The sequence below is a fragment of the Camponotus vicinus genome, unplaced genomic scaffold, assembly GCF_025532165.1.
Source record: "Camponotus vicinus isolate PSW18456_S1 unplaced genomic scaffold, iyCamVici1.0 SCAF_7, whole genome shotgun sequence".
Taxonomy (NCBI): domain Eukaryota; kingdom Metazoa; phylum Arthropoda; class Insecta; order Hymenoptera; family Formicidae; genus Camponotus; species Camponotus vicinus.
The window spans coordinates 17,761,640-17,775,136 of NW_028141979.1; the positions used below are offsets into that span (position 1 = coordinate 17,761,640).

Below are 13,497 nucleotides of genomic sequence, written 5' to 3' on the forward strand. Positions count from 1 at the left end.
GCAGCATCTTACATTGCGTCATCCTTGTCCCACGTTGACATCATCCTTGTCGCACGTTGATGCCATCCTTGTCGCACTGTCCTCTTCACCCACTTAGCGCTATCCTTTTCCCACACGTAGCGCTATCCTTCTCACACCACCGTTTTCTTTCCGCGAATTCCCCCTACCCGCGCGGACCCCCTCGTCCATCGCTCGCGCCGCGGATCCCCCCTTCCCCGCGCGTGACGTCACCCCCCCCCGACGTGACATCATCTTCCTTCCCCGAGCGTGACGTCATCCCCCTTCCCCGCACGTGACGCCACCCCCCCCGCGTGACGTCATCCCCGCACGTGACGTCACCCCCCGCCGCGGTTCCCCCCTCGCACCTCACCCCCTCTCGGAGCCCCTGGGTTAGAACCCGCCTAGTCTTACTACTTAACGGGTATATTGTCTTTTCCTGGGGCTTTATTGTTATTCAACGATTTTTTATAATTTTTCTTATTTGTTCTATCGATGGTGGTCTGTCTTCCTCGCTTGGAGTGTTACCGTGTATGCGTAGGTCTGATGATCGTTCTTCACCTTCCTGTCTATCTTCTCTGTTTAATAATTGTTGGAAGAATTCTTTTCATCTGTTATTAACCTCCTCCTTTCCAACAATTATGTTTCCATTTGAATCTCTACATATATTATCTGTTGGTTGGAGTCCCTTTCGGAAAAAAGTTAGTTCTCTGTATGCTTTTCTTGTATCATGTGTTTGGAAATTCTTCTGCATTCGTATAATGTGGTCATTGTTAAAACTGCGTTTTTTCTTTCTGCATATCTTCTTAGCCTCGTTTCTTGCGTTTTTGTATTCTAATTCTCTTCCTCTTGTCGGTCGGGACAACCATTGCATTCTATAGGTATTTCTTCTTTCTATGGCAACTTTACATTCCTTATCATACCATACATTCTTCTTTGTTCCCTCCTGATATCCTAGTAGTTTTTCTGCTGATCTTTTTATAGCGTTTTGTATGTTCTTCCAATTGTTTTCCACTGTTTGTTCTTCCATAACCTTGTTTAACTCCTGTTATTCTGATTTGATATTCCTCGAGTTTGTTAGTCTTCCTTAGTTCTTCGATCTTAAATTTCTTACATTTGTTATATGTTTTCGATTTTCTATTTATTATTCGACATCGGTATCTTACTCTCACTAGAAAGTGATTTGATTCCACATTTGGTTTTTTATAAGTCCTTACTTGTAGTATACTAGATATCCCCCTTTTTTCTATTAGGAGGTGATCTGATTGTATGTTATTCCATCTGGTAATTTCCATGTTTGTTTATGGATATCTTTTCTGGGGAAATATGTTGACGCTATTACCATGTTCCTACTCGTGGCAAAGTCTATCACTCTTGTACCGTTATTATTTGATTCTGTAGGCTCTCTTTGCCTATGATGGGTCTATATATAGGTTCTCTCCCTATTTTAGCGTTTAGATCTCCCATTATGATTTTTATATCGTTTGATGGTGTGGAATCATATACTCTTTCCAATGTATTATAAAAGATATCCTTTGTATCGTCGTCTTTGTCCTCTGTTCCCGCGTGTACATTTATCAAACTTAGATTGAAAAACTTTGTCTTGATTCTAACGAGGCAGATTCTGTCATTTACCGGTCTGAATTCCAGAATTTCATTATGAAAGTTTTTGTGTATGACAAATCCCACTCCCAGTGAGTTCTGTCCCCCACTGCAGAAGAAATCATAATCTCCTACTCTAATATTATTATTACCTTTCCACCTTGTTTCCTGTATCGCCAGGATCTGTATTTTGCATTCCTTAATCACTTCCACCAGATTCTTCGTCGCAGCAGTCTCCCAAAGGCTTCTCACGTTCCATGTTCCCATTCTTAGTTCCATGTTGCGCTTGCCAAGTCGTTGCCGTTGTATCCGTCCTGTCCGAGGCTTCTCTTCTGGTTTCTTAACATTTTATTTTTACGGGGCAGGTTGTTAGCCTAGCGCCCAACCCCCAACCTAGAGGACCAGTCCTCAATATTTATATCCCCTTGAGACTTGGGTAGCTCAATTATCCCTCCGAGCATTAGGTCGCCATATCCTCGTTCGTTTAAACAGTGTCCACCGCTGGAAGGTGAGGCTGACAATTGCCTATGAGAGGCTCTATATTATGCATCAATAGGCCTTGGACACCATTGATTAATTATCGGTTATCATATATCGGGCCAAGCATTGGTCCTGTTGTCAGGTCTGGCTATTCCTATATGGGTAAGTGCCATCGATGTTAATTAGAACCGTTTACTTTCTCAGCAAAATGGAACGAATAAATTATTACAGCATAAATTATGAGAAAGTAATAGGAAGATCTTATGAAACTAGGAGAGAAATATATTTTATTACTTAAATAACTATGTAGTTATTTATTTGGTCAGCGAGCGACCTTTCAGGAATCCTCCGTGGCAATCGGCATTGCATCCATCGAGTGAGATACCAACATCGCTCTGGAGTCGCATATCACTGTGTTAAAAAGCAGCATTAGGTGTGAGGTCTGGATAGCTCAGTGGTCTAGAGCAGTTGCCCGGAAAGCGAAAGACTCGGGTTCGATTCCCGATCCAGCCACTTGCGCCTCACATATTTTTCTAGTCTGCGAATATTGTTTTCTAGCAATTATTCGTTAGGCTGAAAAATGTGTGAATGCTCTCTCCACAGGATATGCGTCAATGCCGATGCCACGGATGGATTCTGTCACTCGTTGATCAAATGGGCGTAAAGACACGTCCGACCTCCTCCCACATACATCCCTATCTTTCTCTGGATATTTAACATTTATTTTATTGATAGGATGAACAAATTCCATACCATTTGTTGGAAAATCTTCAAAAATATTTCTGTTTCGTCTCTTTAAAGATATTATATACAGAGTGTCAGGAAATTTTTCGCAGTCACAAAGTGTGAAAGTAGATTGGCTCAAATTAAGAAGGAAGGTCTTCTATTGTTTTGCGATATTTGCAATAATTAACGAAAAATTAATTAAAGAAGATCGGCCAATGCGCGTGGTTAGAAATGCGTGGCGGTGAGGGCGGTCTCACTGTAACGGCGCGCAGCGAAGCGGTGATTGGGGAGGGGAGGAGCGATGAGTGTGTAGGCGCGCGGCTAAGGCTCTTCGCTTCCCTAATCACCGCTTCGCCGCGCGCCGCCATTATGTTACAGTGAGATCGCCTTCACCGCCACGTACTTCTAGCCACGCGCATTGGCCGATCTTCTTTAATTAATTTTTCGTTAATTATTGCAAATATCGCCAAACAGTAGAGGATCTCCCTTCTTAATTTGAGCCAATCTACCTTCATACTTCGGGACCGCGAAAAGTTTTCAGACACCCTGTATATGTTTTATTATTATTGTTTTATATTATGTGTTATATATGTTATTATATATAATACGTTATACAGGGTGTCCCTGAGCACTCCATCACTTGTGAGGAGGTAGAGCGCAGTAAATTAAATAAAGAAGTTCTATTCCATGTAACGATTTTTACAATAATAATAGAAATATTAATTATTAAAATCGGACGAATGAGAGAAGCGCTCGATCGCTCGAGCTATAGCACGGCCCACCGTGTCAGACATTGCCAGCCGACGCTCGGCGAGGGGAGGGACAGCGCGCCGCTACCCGCGGTTACCGCCATCGCCATTTTCACGTTTCGCTGTGCCAATAATAGTGGCGGATGGACCCTAAATAGCCGTGGCAAGCCTCCAGAAAAGATAGGGATGTGGGAGGAGGTCAGACGTGTCTATTTGGTCATCCCGTTTTCAGCCACCCTGTATTGCAAACAATGTTGGGCTCAAAGGGCATCCCTGTTTTGCTCCTACGTTTGTCCAAAAATCTTTTATATAAACTCCTTCCACTGAAACAATACATTCTCTTCATAGATCTCTTCTATCTTCCTCATCAAGTGTCTATTTATTTCTTTGCTCTTCGTTATAGTCCATAGTTTTTTTCTATTTACTATCTCTATTACTATTGATATCGAAAACCGCCTTCAAGTCTACGAAAAGAGCATAAATTTTTCACATAAATAATCACGAAAAGCTTCTTGGACTAAGCGTAATGTGTATTAACGAAAATTAAAAAATTCTTAACACATATGTGTAATAAGCACTCCGAAATTCTTTATTTCAATAAGACAAATGTCGCGTTTCGATCTATTTCAGATCCTTATCAATGTCAGGTCGATGTTATAAAATTACAAAAGTCGCGAGATAAAAGAAACTATAAATGTCCATAATATTAAAGCAACGCCAAAATATACCAAAAAACTAATCATATAATGTCAGGAGATCGAATATAAAAACGCAACAAACAAATTCGAAAAATTAATATAGTATATTGTTTGTACTCATTTATATCGTTTTTTGTTTCGTTTGTACTCTCATCGGGATGGAAATATTGAAAATTCGCCTAAGAGATAATTTATCATTTTTAAAAATTTTCAAAATCTGAAAGCGGATGCTGCTTCGTAATCGTTTATACCAGTTTCTATTGTTGTTCGTTTCATTTGTATGCTCATGAGAGTGGAAATGCGAAATATTGAAAATTCTCGTAAGTGGTACTTTTGCCATTTTTAAAGATATTCAAAATATGAAAATACGTGCTGCTTCATAATTATTTGTACACATTTATCGCTTTTCGATTCGTTCTTGTTTGTATTCTCGTAGGAGTGATAATATGGAATATTGAAAATTTGCGAAAATAAGGGGTAAGTTTGCCATGTATGGCGTGCTAGCTATTTTCTTCATTTCGTTCTGATAGATTTTAACGATAGATCCGGCCTTTAAATATTTTTTTTGAATAATTTTTTAATTTTAGCGGTGGTATCGCTTTTTTTAGAATTAAGAAGTGCTAGCAATTTCCATTATTTTTTTAAACCTATTCCAAGATTAGCTGCTAATTTACAAAGCTAAAATCTATTTTATAATCTGTAAATCTATTGTATAATCAATATAATGTTTAAAATCTTAAATATAAAATAAATATAAATATTAAATATGCGTGTAAAATGTTGCGAAAGGACTATTTCGAATGGATCAGCCACTAAAATTAAAGAAAAAAAAGAAAATAGTTACGATAAATAGCGACTGAAAAAGAAAAAGATGGTATCTGTCCGCGAATTAGATTTATTATGGAACAAGAAATAACCGAGGAGGAAATGCATATGACAATAATAATATATTATTTTTTCAACGATTTGGAATTGTTTCGCTTGCTTAATTAACCATCCATTGCGCATTTCATCTTATTTTGTTAATCACTATTTCTTTCTACGAGAAGAATTTATAAGATCACAGTTATTGCACGTGTTACCTACTTACGTGCTTTTTTGCATAGTCTCGATCCCGAACATTTTCGACAGGTGAGCGATTCACATCTTTGAATGATTTCAACCGTTTATTTCAATTTTTATTGCGTCTGACTACAGTTGTATATTTAATAATTTGTATTATATTGATGTATGATAATTCTTAGCGATTTTTATATTCAAATATGCGTCGTTTTTATTATTCGACATTGCTTCCGTTATCGTTTGCATTTGAACTCTAAGACTCTTTATATTTTTGCTTTTTCAACATTGATAAGAATCCAATAGATCAAATAGAATAGATCGAAACATTTGTCTATCCATACTTTACTGAATATGTAATCTTCATTACCAACATCAAATTAATTATATTTTTGATTTATGCATACGTTCCGCGTTTTTGGTTGTTTGCCCTTCTTTATTTGTTATTTGATAGTTCATCGTACAAACTAATTAATATATAATTATTATTTAAATATGAAATCTAAAATCTTCTAATATTGTGCAATTTTTATATAAAAGCTAAATATAATGTATAAATCTATATCTGAAATAGGAATGCTAAAATATCTCTCTATATAATCTATATATCTATATATCTATAATCTATACAATATCTGTAATATATGATCTATAATCTATCAATCTATTTGAAAAATAATAAAATAATAAAATTTAAAAAATCTAAAAAAATAAAAAATCTATCTGGAGAATAAATCTATCCATATTCTTGTAATCTATTCTACATGTTATTGATCCAATTTTTTTTAAATTTTATATAAAATCTTTTTTCATATATTTAATAATTTCATATGATTTTTTCTAACTTTTTTGCTTGTATTTTATTTCGTAATTTTTTTTTGTATTTTATTTTATTGATTTTATTTAAAATTTATCGATGTTTTACTTAAACTTATTTAACATATTCTAAAAGATTTTTAAAAATACATATACAAATTTATTTTTAGAAAATTGAACATTTACATAACGTTTAAAAGAAGCCTATTTTATTTAATAACAAACGTGATATTGAAAAACTTCATAAAGCTGGATATCGCCTTTTGCATGTCTCATTGAGCTTTCGACAGATACGATTGGTACCATTTGTCGTTCATCCTGGTGATTTGCCTCATTATAATGATTAGCACCGACTTTATGCTCACACAGAATGAAGAAAACCGGCACAATCTCATCGTACGCATATTTCGCTACTATTTTGTCAAGTATCACATTCTCTGGCGCTGCGCATATGTTGCCTGATCGTATAAAATATATGATACTCGTTGTCCATTAAATTGTACGGTACGAACGTTCTGGAAGACGATAGCATGTTCGTGTTGGAACTTAGCTTCTTGAATAAACTCGAGATGCAGAATACGACACACTTGTCATCGTCGTACATAACGTCGTACGTGAAGGAACTCTTATAATAGAATTTGGGCAATTTTTTAGCAATTTGCTCAAAGTCACTAGAATGTCTTCCTGGAGGCCTGCCCCGGCCCTATCTCAGGGTCCATCCGCCACTGCTATTTGGTACAGTGGGGATAGTATATACTAGAGGGATCTTGGGGGATGTGGTCACTCTACGGCGTTATGCTCGTCGGTGCCGTTTTCATACGGAAGGCCAGTCGGAAGCCGGCATGCACGCGAATACCTCCACCGGCACTTATTTGGTCAGCGAGCGACCTTTCAGGGATCCTCTGTGGCAATCGGCATTGCATCCATCGAGTGAGATACCAACATCGCTCTGGAGTCGCATATCACTGTGTTAAAAAGCAGCATTAGGTGTGAGGTCTGGATAGCTCAGTGGTCTAGAGCAGTTGCCCGGAAAGCGAAAGACTCGGGTTCGATTCCCGATCCAGCCACTTGCGCCTCACATATTTTTCTAGTCTGCGAATATTGTTTTCTAGCAATTATTCGTTAGGCTGAAAAATGTGTGAATGCTCTCTCCACAGGATATGCGTCAATGCCGATGCCACGGATGGATTCTGTCACTCGTTGATCAAATGGGCGTAAAGACACGTCCGACCGGGAGCGTCCGAAATGGCCACGTTCGAAATGGCCACGGATAAATTTGACCACGTTCGAAATGGCCACGTTCGAAACGGCCACGTTCGAAACGGCCACGTTCGTAATGGCCACTCGTTCGTAATGGCCACGTTCGAAACGGACACGTTCGGAACGGCCACGTTCTAAATGGCCACGTTCGGAACGGCCACGTTCGAAATGGCCACGAATAAATTTGACCACGTTCGAAATGGCCACGTTCGAAACGGCCACGTTCGAAACGGCCACGTTCGTAATGGCCACTCGTTCGTAATGGCCACGTTCGAAACGGGCACGTTCGGAACGGCCACGTTCTAAACGGCCACGTTCGGAACGGCCACGTTCGGAACGGCTACGTTCGAAATGGTCACGGATAAATTTGACCACGTTCGAAATAGCCACGTTCGAAACGGCCACGTTCGAAACGGCCGCGTTCGTAATGGCCACTCGTTCGTAATGGCCACGTTCGAAACGGCCACGTTCGTAATGGCTACTCGTTCGTAATGGCCACGTTCGAAACGGCCACGTTTGGAACGGCCACGTTCGAAATGGCCACGTTCGAATCGGCCACGTTCGAAACGGCCGCGTTCGAAACGGCCGCTTTCGTAATGGCCACTCGTTCGTAATGGCCACGTTCGAAACGGCCACGTTCGTAATGGCTACTCGTTCGTAATGGCCACGTTCGAAACGGCCACGTTCGAAACGACCACGTTCGGAACGGCCACGTTCGAAATGGTCACGGATAAATTTGACCACGTTCGAAATAGCCACGTTCGAAACGGCCACGTTCGAAACGGCCGCGTTCGTAATGGCCACTCGTTCGTAATGGCCACGTTCGAAACGGCCACGTTCGTAATGACTACTCGTTCGTAATGGCCACGTTCGAAACGGCCACATTCGAAACGGCCACGTTCGGAACGGCCGCGTTCGAAACGGCCGCGTTCGAAACGGCCGCGTTCGAAACGGCCGCGTTCGAAACGGCCGCGTTCGAAACGGCCGCGTTCGAAACGGCCGCGTTCGAAACGGCCGCGTTCGAAACGGCCGCGTTCGAAACGGCCGCTTTCGTAATGGCCACTCGTTCGTAATGGCCACGTTCGAAACGGCCACGTTCGTAATGGCTACTCGTTCGTAATGGCCACGTTCGAAACGGCCACGTTCGAAACGACCACATTCGGAACGGCCACGTTTGAAACGGCCACGTTCGATTTGACCACGTTCGAAACGGCCACACGTTCGAAACGGCCACACGTTCGAAACGGCCGGGAGGGTCCCGTTAGCGCACGGTGCGATAGCGCACCAACCCGACAGCACACGAAAAATTGACACAATTCCCGATAGCGCATCAACCCGATAGCACACGTCCCGATAGCACACAAAGTAAATCGCGCACAATCCCGATAGCACACCAACCCGATAGCGCACGTGTTCACTTTGCAACTTTTCACGCGAAGCGAGGGGGACGGGGTGGGTGCGGGAGGGGGGCTGAAGGCCCCCTCTTGCACCCCCCGTGTATGTGTGTGTGAGAGAGTGCGTGTGCGAGGGGATAGTGCTTCCAACATTTCGTAGCCATTCCGTGGCCATTCCGAACGTTGCCGTTTCGAACGTGGCCGTTTCGAACGTGACCGTTCCGAACGTGGCCGTTTCGAACGTGGCCATTACGAACGAGTGGCCATTACGAACGTGGCCGTTTCGAACGTGGCCATTACGAACGAGTGGCCATTACGAACGTGGCCGTTTCGAACGTGGCCGTTTCTCACTCGATGGATGCAATACCGATTGCCACGGAGGATCCCTGAAAGGTCGCTCGCTGACCAAATAAGTGCCGGTGGAGGTATTCGCGTGCATGCTGGCTTCCGACTGGCCTTCCGTATGAAAACGGCACCGACGAGCCCAACGCCGTAGAGTGACCACATCCCCCAAGATCCCTCTAGTATATACTAATATCCGCACTGTACCAAATAGCAGTGGCGGATGGACCCTGAGATAGGGCCGGGGCAGGCCTCCAGATTTCAACCGTTTATTTCAATTTTTATTGCGTCTGACTACAGTTGTATATTTAATAATCCAGAGAAAGATAGGGATGTATGTGGGAGGAGGTCGGACGTGTCTTTACGCCCATTTGATCAACGAGCGACAGAATCCATCCGTGGCAACGGCATTGACGCATATCCTGTGGAGAGAGCATTCACACATTTTTCAGCCTAACGAATAATTGCTAGGAAACAATATTCGCAGACTAGAAAAATATGTGAGGCGCAAGTGGCTGGATCGGGAATCGAACCCGAGTGCTTTTTAACATAGTGATATGCGACTCCAGAGCGATGTTGGTATCTCACTCGATGGATGCAATGCCGATTGCCACGGAGGATCCCTGAAAGGCCGCTCGCTGACCAAATAAGTGCCGGTGGAGGTATTCGCGTGCATGCTGGCTTCCGACTGGCCTTCCGTATGAAAACGGCACTGACGAGCCCAACGCCGTAGAGTGACCACATCCCCCAAGATCCCTCTAGTATATACTAATATCCCCACTGTACCAAATAGCAGTGGCGGATGGACCCTAAGATAGGGCCGGGGCAGGCCTCCAGTCCTGGGTATGATAGAGTAACGTATTTTTTTTCAAACCTTTCTTCAGAAGATTTCTATTGCTCGTGTACAGATTGAATCCAGTTTCCTGCGTTATGGAATTAGAAATGGCGAAGCTCATAGAATAATATACGTCTTTGTGATAAAGTCTCCGTAAATTCGTCTTGTCCAGTTAATCATGCAGGTTGAAGAAGTGATAGGCGAATTTATGTACGAGACGCTGCGTCCTTTTGTCTTAGAAATGGTCTTTGTACAGTAGTGGCATATTTGGCACGATGCACCATCTAATTCTTGCAATTGTGAGCAATATTTTTTCACAGATTCGAGTACTAATTCGTTGTTGAGTAATTCTTGCAAAATAAATCTTCGTCCAACCAAAGTTTGAGACTCTCAGATTTTTGAAGGGACCTAGTACGTTCATATTTAATAAAATGTTATGTCCTAAGTCTAACAAAGTATTTAATGGATGTTGAACTCAAATTCTCTGTTGTCGATAAATTATTGAATAGCTCGTTAGGTTGTAGATTTAAATGCTCAATAATAGCTATAGCAGTTTTCATTCTTTTTCAAAATATCGAAGTTCTGAGCTGAGACAATGGGCAATAGTCAGACAGTCGGGACAGACAGTATTATTTATATCCAGATCTAAATGAAAATATTCCAAGTTTAAGATCTGATTCGGATTGTATGTCTTGGTTTGGTGCGATTAGTAACAGATGCTATATAAGGATTCTTAGATCATTGATCGAAGCATATTTCAAAGGATGATGGCATCACCTTTGATATTCTGATTTATGATGATTCGTTTTGCATAACTTTTCGAGTGCAGGATCGCAATTTCTCGTTATGAAGTATATCTCCTCTCCATAAACTTGATATTTCATATCAAATCGGTTGGTGGAATTCTCTTAGGATAGTCTTCAAGATTGTCTCCTTGTTATATTGGGACTACTTTTAATAACTCTTCTTATGCCTAGTGCATCTTAATAGTATATTTTAGTATATAATAGCATATAATAGTATTTTTTAGTTTGTTTTTAAAAAACAAACGAAGTCTTAACTAATTTGAAAATCTTAAAAATGTTAAAACTAAATTATTACTTTAATATATATTTCTTTAATCACATCTGATATATGTATATTATCCTATGTGAATGTATTTTTATATTGTATATAATGTAACTATATAATGTAATGTATATAATATAAAATTAAACAAAACAGTTATAATGGCAATACGAGTCGAGTGTCGATGTTATAACACATTTATTTATAATACAATCAAATAAATATTCATATTAAACAAATACAAAGAGAGGATAGCGAACGTTTCGACCCTATTTTTGGGTCATCTTCAGCGCAAATGTGATAATATAATAAAAGAAAGAACAAAAGTGTTTTATATCGGAGTCTATTATAAAGGGTGCTGTCTAAAGCGATAATAAATGTCTCGGTATCTCATTATCTTGACGATGCCTAAGTAAAAACAAAGGACGAAAAGTAAAATAAGTTAAATTAATAATGTAACTAATATGAACAAAGAAAGAAAAAAGTACTAAAACATGAAAATTACGAGATTGAAAATATTTTAATGTCAATTTATTAAAAAATGATCTAAATAAATATAAACTGAACATATAGTCAAAGAAATAAAAATTAAAAAGGTTAAAAACATAAGAAGTTAAAACTACGGAAATAAGACTTACTTCCAGGCATCGAAGACAATGACGCGCCGAGGAGACGAATAGAGACAACATCTCCGAAGACAAAGATCGACTCGTCTTTAACGGATAAATGTGACTTATATATAAACGGTAAAGCGAGTCAAGTAATGTATAAATGTACACATATGCAAAGTCGCAGACCTATTTGTTATGATAGAAACTGTGTTAAATTTTTGGCAAGTTGTTGACAATGTTTAAATAAACTTCTGGTAAACGTTCAGTATCCGTTTGCAAATTGAGACCATTTTTTTGCCTTTTGATATATAGCATTTCAGAAATCAATCTTTTACTCAAATATGGTTCCCGATCCAAAACCTGAACGCCATCCCAATTAAAAGTATGATCAAAACCAACCCTGTGATTAGTGATGACAGATTGAGAATTAGTGTTACGTCTAATGTGACTGCGATGTTCGTTGATTCTGGTATGCAGTTGTCTGCTAGTTTGTCCAACGTAGGACGCATCGCAATCCATGCAGTTCAATTTGTATATGACATTCAAAGAATTGGAGGTAGGAAGAGGATCCTCATGAACCCTGATGGAGTTTTTCATTTTATTGATACTATAATATGAGAGTCGAATATCCAAATCTTTAACGATATGTTTAAAACGCTCAGAAATTGAAGGAACATATGGTATCGTGAAATAAGTAATGTGATCATTTGTGTTTATGACCTGGGTATTATTCACTAAGGAAAAGGTATCTTTATGGTACCAGTCAAAAATTATAAAGTTATTGTCGGAAATTAAAGTCACATCTAAAAAGTTAATTTTATTGTCTTCAGCAATTTCCATTGTGAATTGTAGACGAGGATGGAAAGAATTAAAATTGTCAAGAGTGTCATTAAAAAAAGAAGGAGGAATGGCTAATAGAACATCATCAACATACCTTAAATAAAAGGAGGGAGTAAATTTTAAGGAAAAAAGCGCTTTGTTTTCCAAATCCTGCAACACTATGTCAGCTACAATAGGAGACAAGGGGGAGCCCATCGGCGTGCTAAAGGATTGCTTGTAAGTGATATCGTTAAAGGTGAAAAAGGATTAATCCAATACAAACTTAACTGCTAAAAGGAATTCATTGCATAGTATGTCACAATTTGGCGAGATATTCTCCATCTAGAAGAAACACTGTCAATAATCAAATCTGTTGGCACGTTGGTAAAAAGAGAAATTACATCCAGCGAAACTAATCTGAAATTGTTGTCGAGGTATGTATTAGACAGTTTTTTAACCACATCATAACTGTTGGAAACATGACTGTGAGAAACCGGAAAACTCTTAATCATAATCTTATGTAAATATGTGGCTAAAAAATACAAAGAACTGTTTATGGATGAGACAATGACTCTAAATGGATAGTTCGGTTTGTGGATTTTGGGTAAACCATAAGCTCTTGGTAGAATACCATCACTGTAATAAAGTGCCTTGTAAGTGGAAGCTGAGATGAAATTCGACTTCTTCCATCTCGTTAAAATTTCACGTAAACTATTTGTTAACTTCTTGACAGAGCTTCTTCCAACCACCATGTACGTGTCGGTGTCCATCAAAAGATTTTCGACTTCTCTAACATATTTGTCCTTGTCTAAAGCAACTGTGACATTACCTTTGTCTGCGCGAGTCAAAATTAGATTTTTATTGCTATTAAGAAACTTTTTCGTAGCTAATGTAAGTCTATTCAGAGTCTCATCGAATTCATCTCTGTTAACTGAGTAAGAAGGTAAATTGTTGATAGTGTTTAACGATCAATTCCGAATAGCTGATTGATTGACCGCAGGAAGCTTTCTTGTTATTTTCAAAACTCTTGATGAACTCCAT

The 13,497-nt window shown here is 39.6% G+C and overlaps 1 protein-coding gene and 1 pseudogene across 1 annotated transcript; both read right to left on the reverse strand.

Annotated features, from left to right (window-relative positions):
* Positions 1-1,365: 1,365 nt before the first annotated feature.
* Positions 1,366-1,866, reverse strand: LOC145974294 (protein CFDP2-like). The gene has a single exon (XM_083104090.1). It carries the CDS (start codon positions 1,864-1,866, stop codon positions 1,366-1,368), a length of 501 nt encoding a protein of 166 aa, XP_082960216.1.
* Positions 1,867-1,973: 107 nt separating this feature from the next.
* On the reverse strand, positions 1,974-13,497 carry LOC145974295 (uncharacterized; annotated as a pseudogene).

Coding starts and splice junctions, on each gene's coding strand:
- LOC145974294 (XM_083104090.1), bottom strand. CDS start 1,866: ATGGGAACATGGAACGTGAGAAGCCTTTGGGAGACTGCTGCGACGAAG.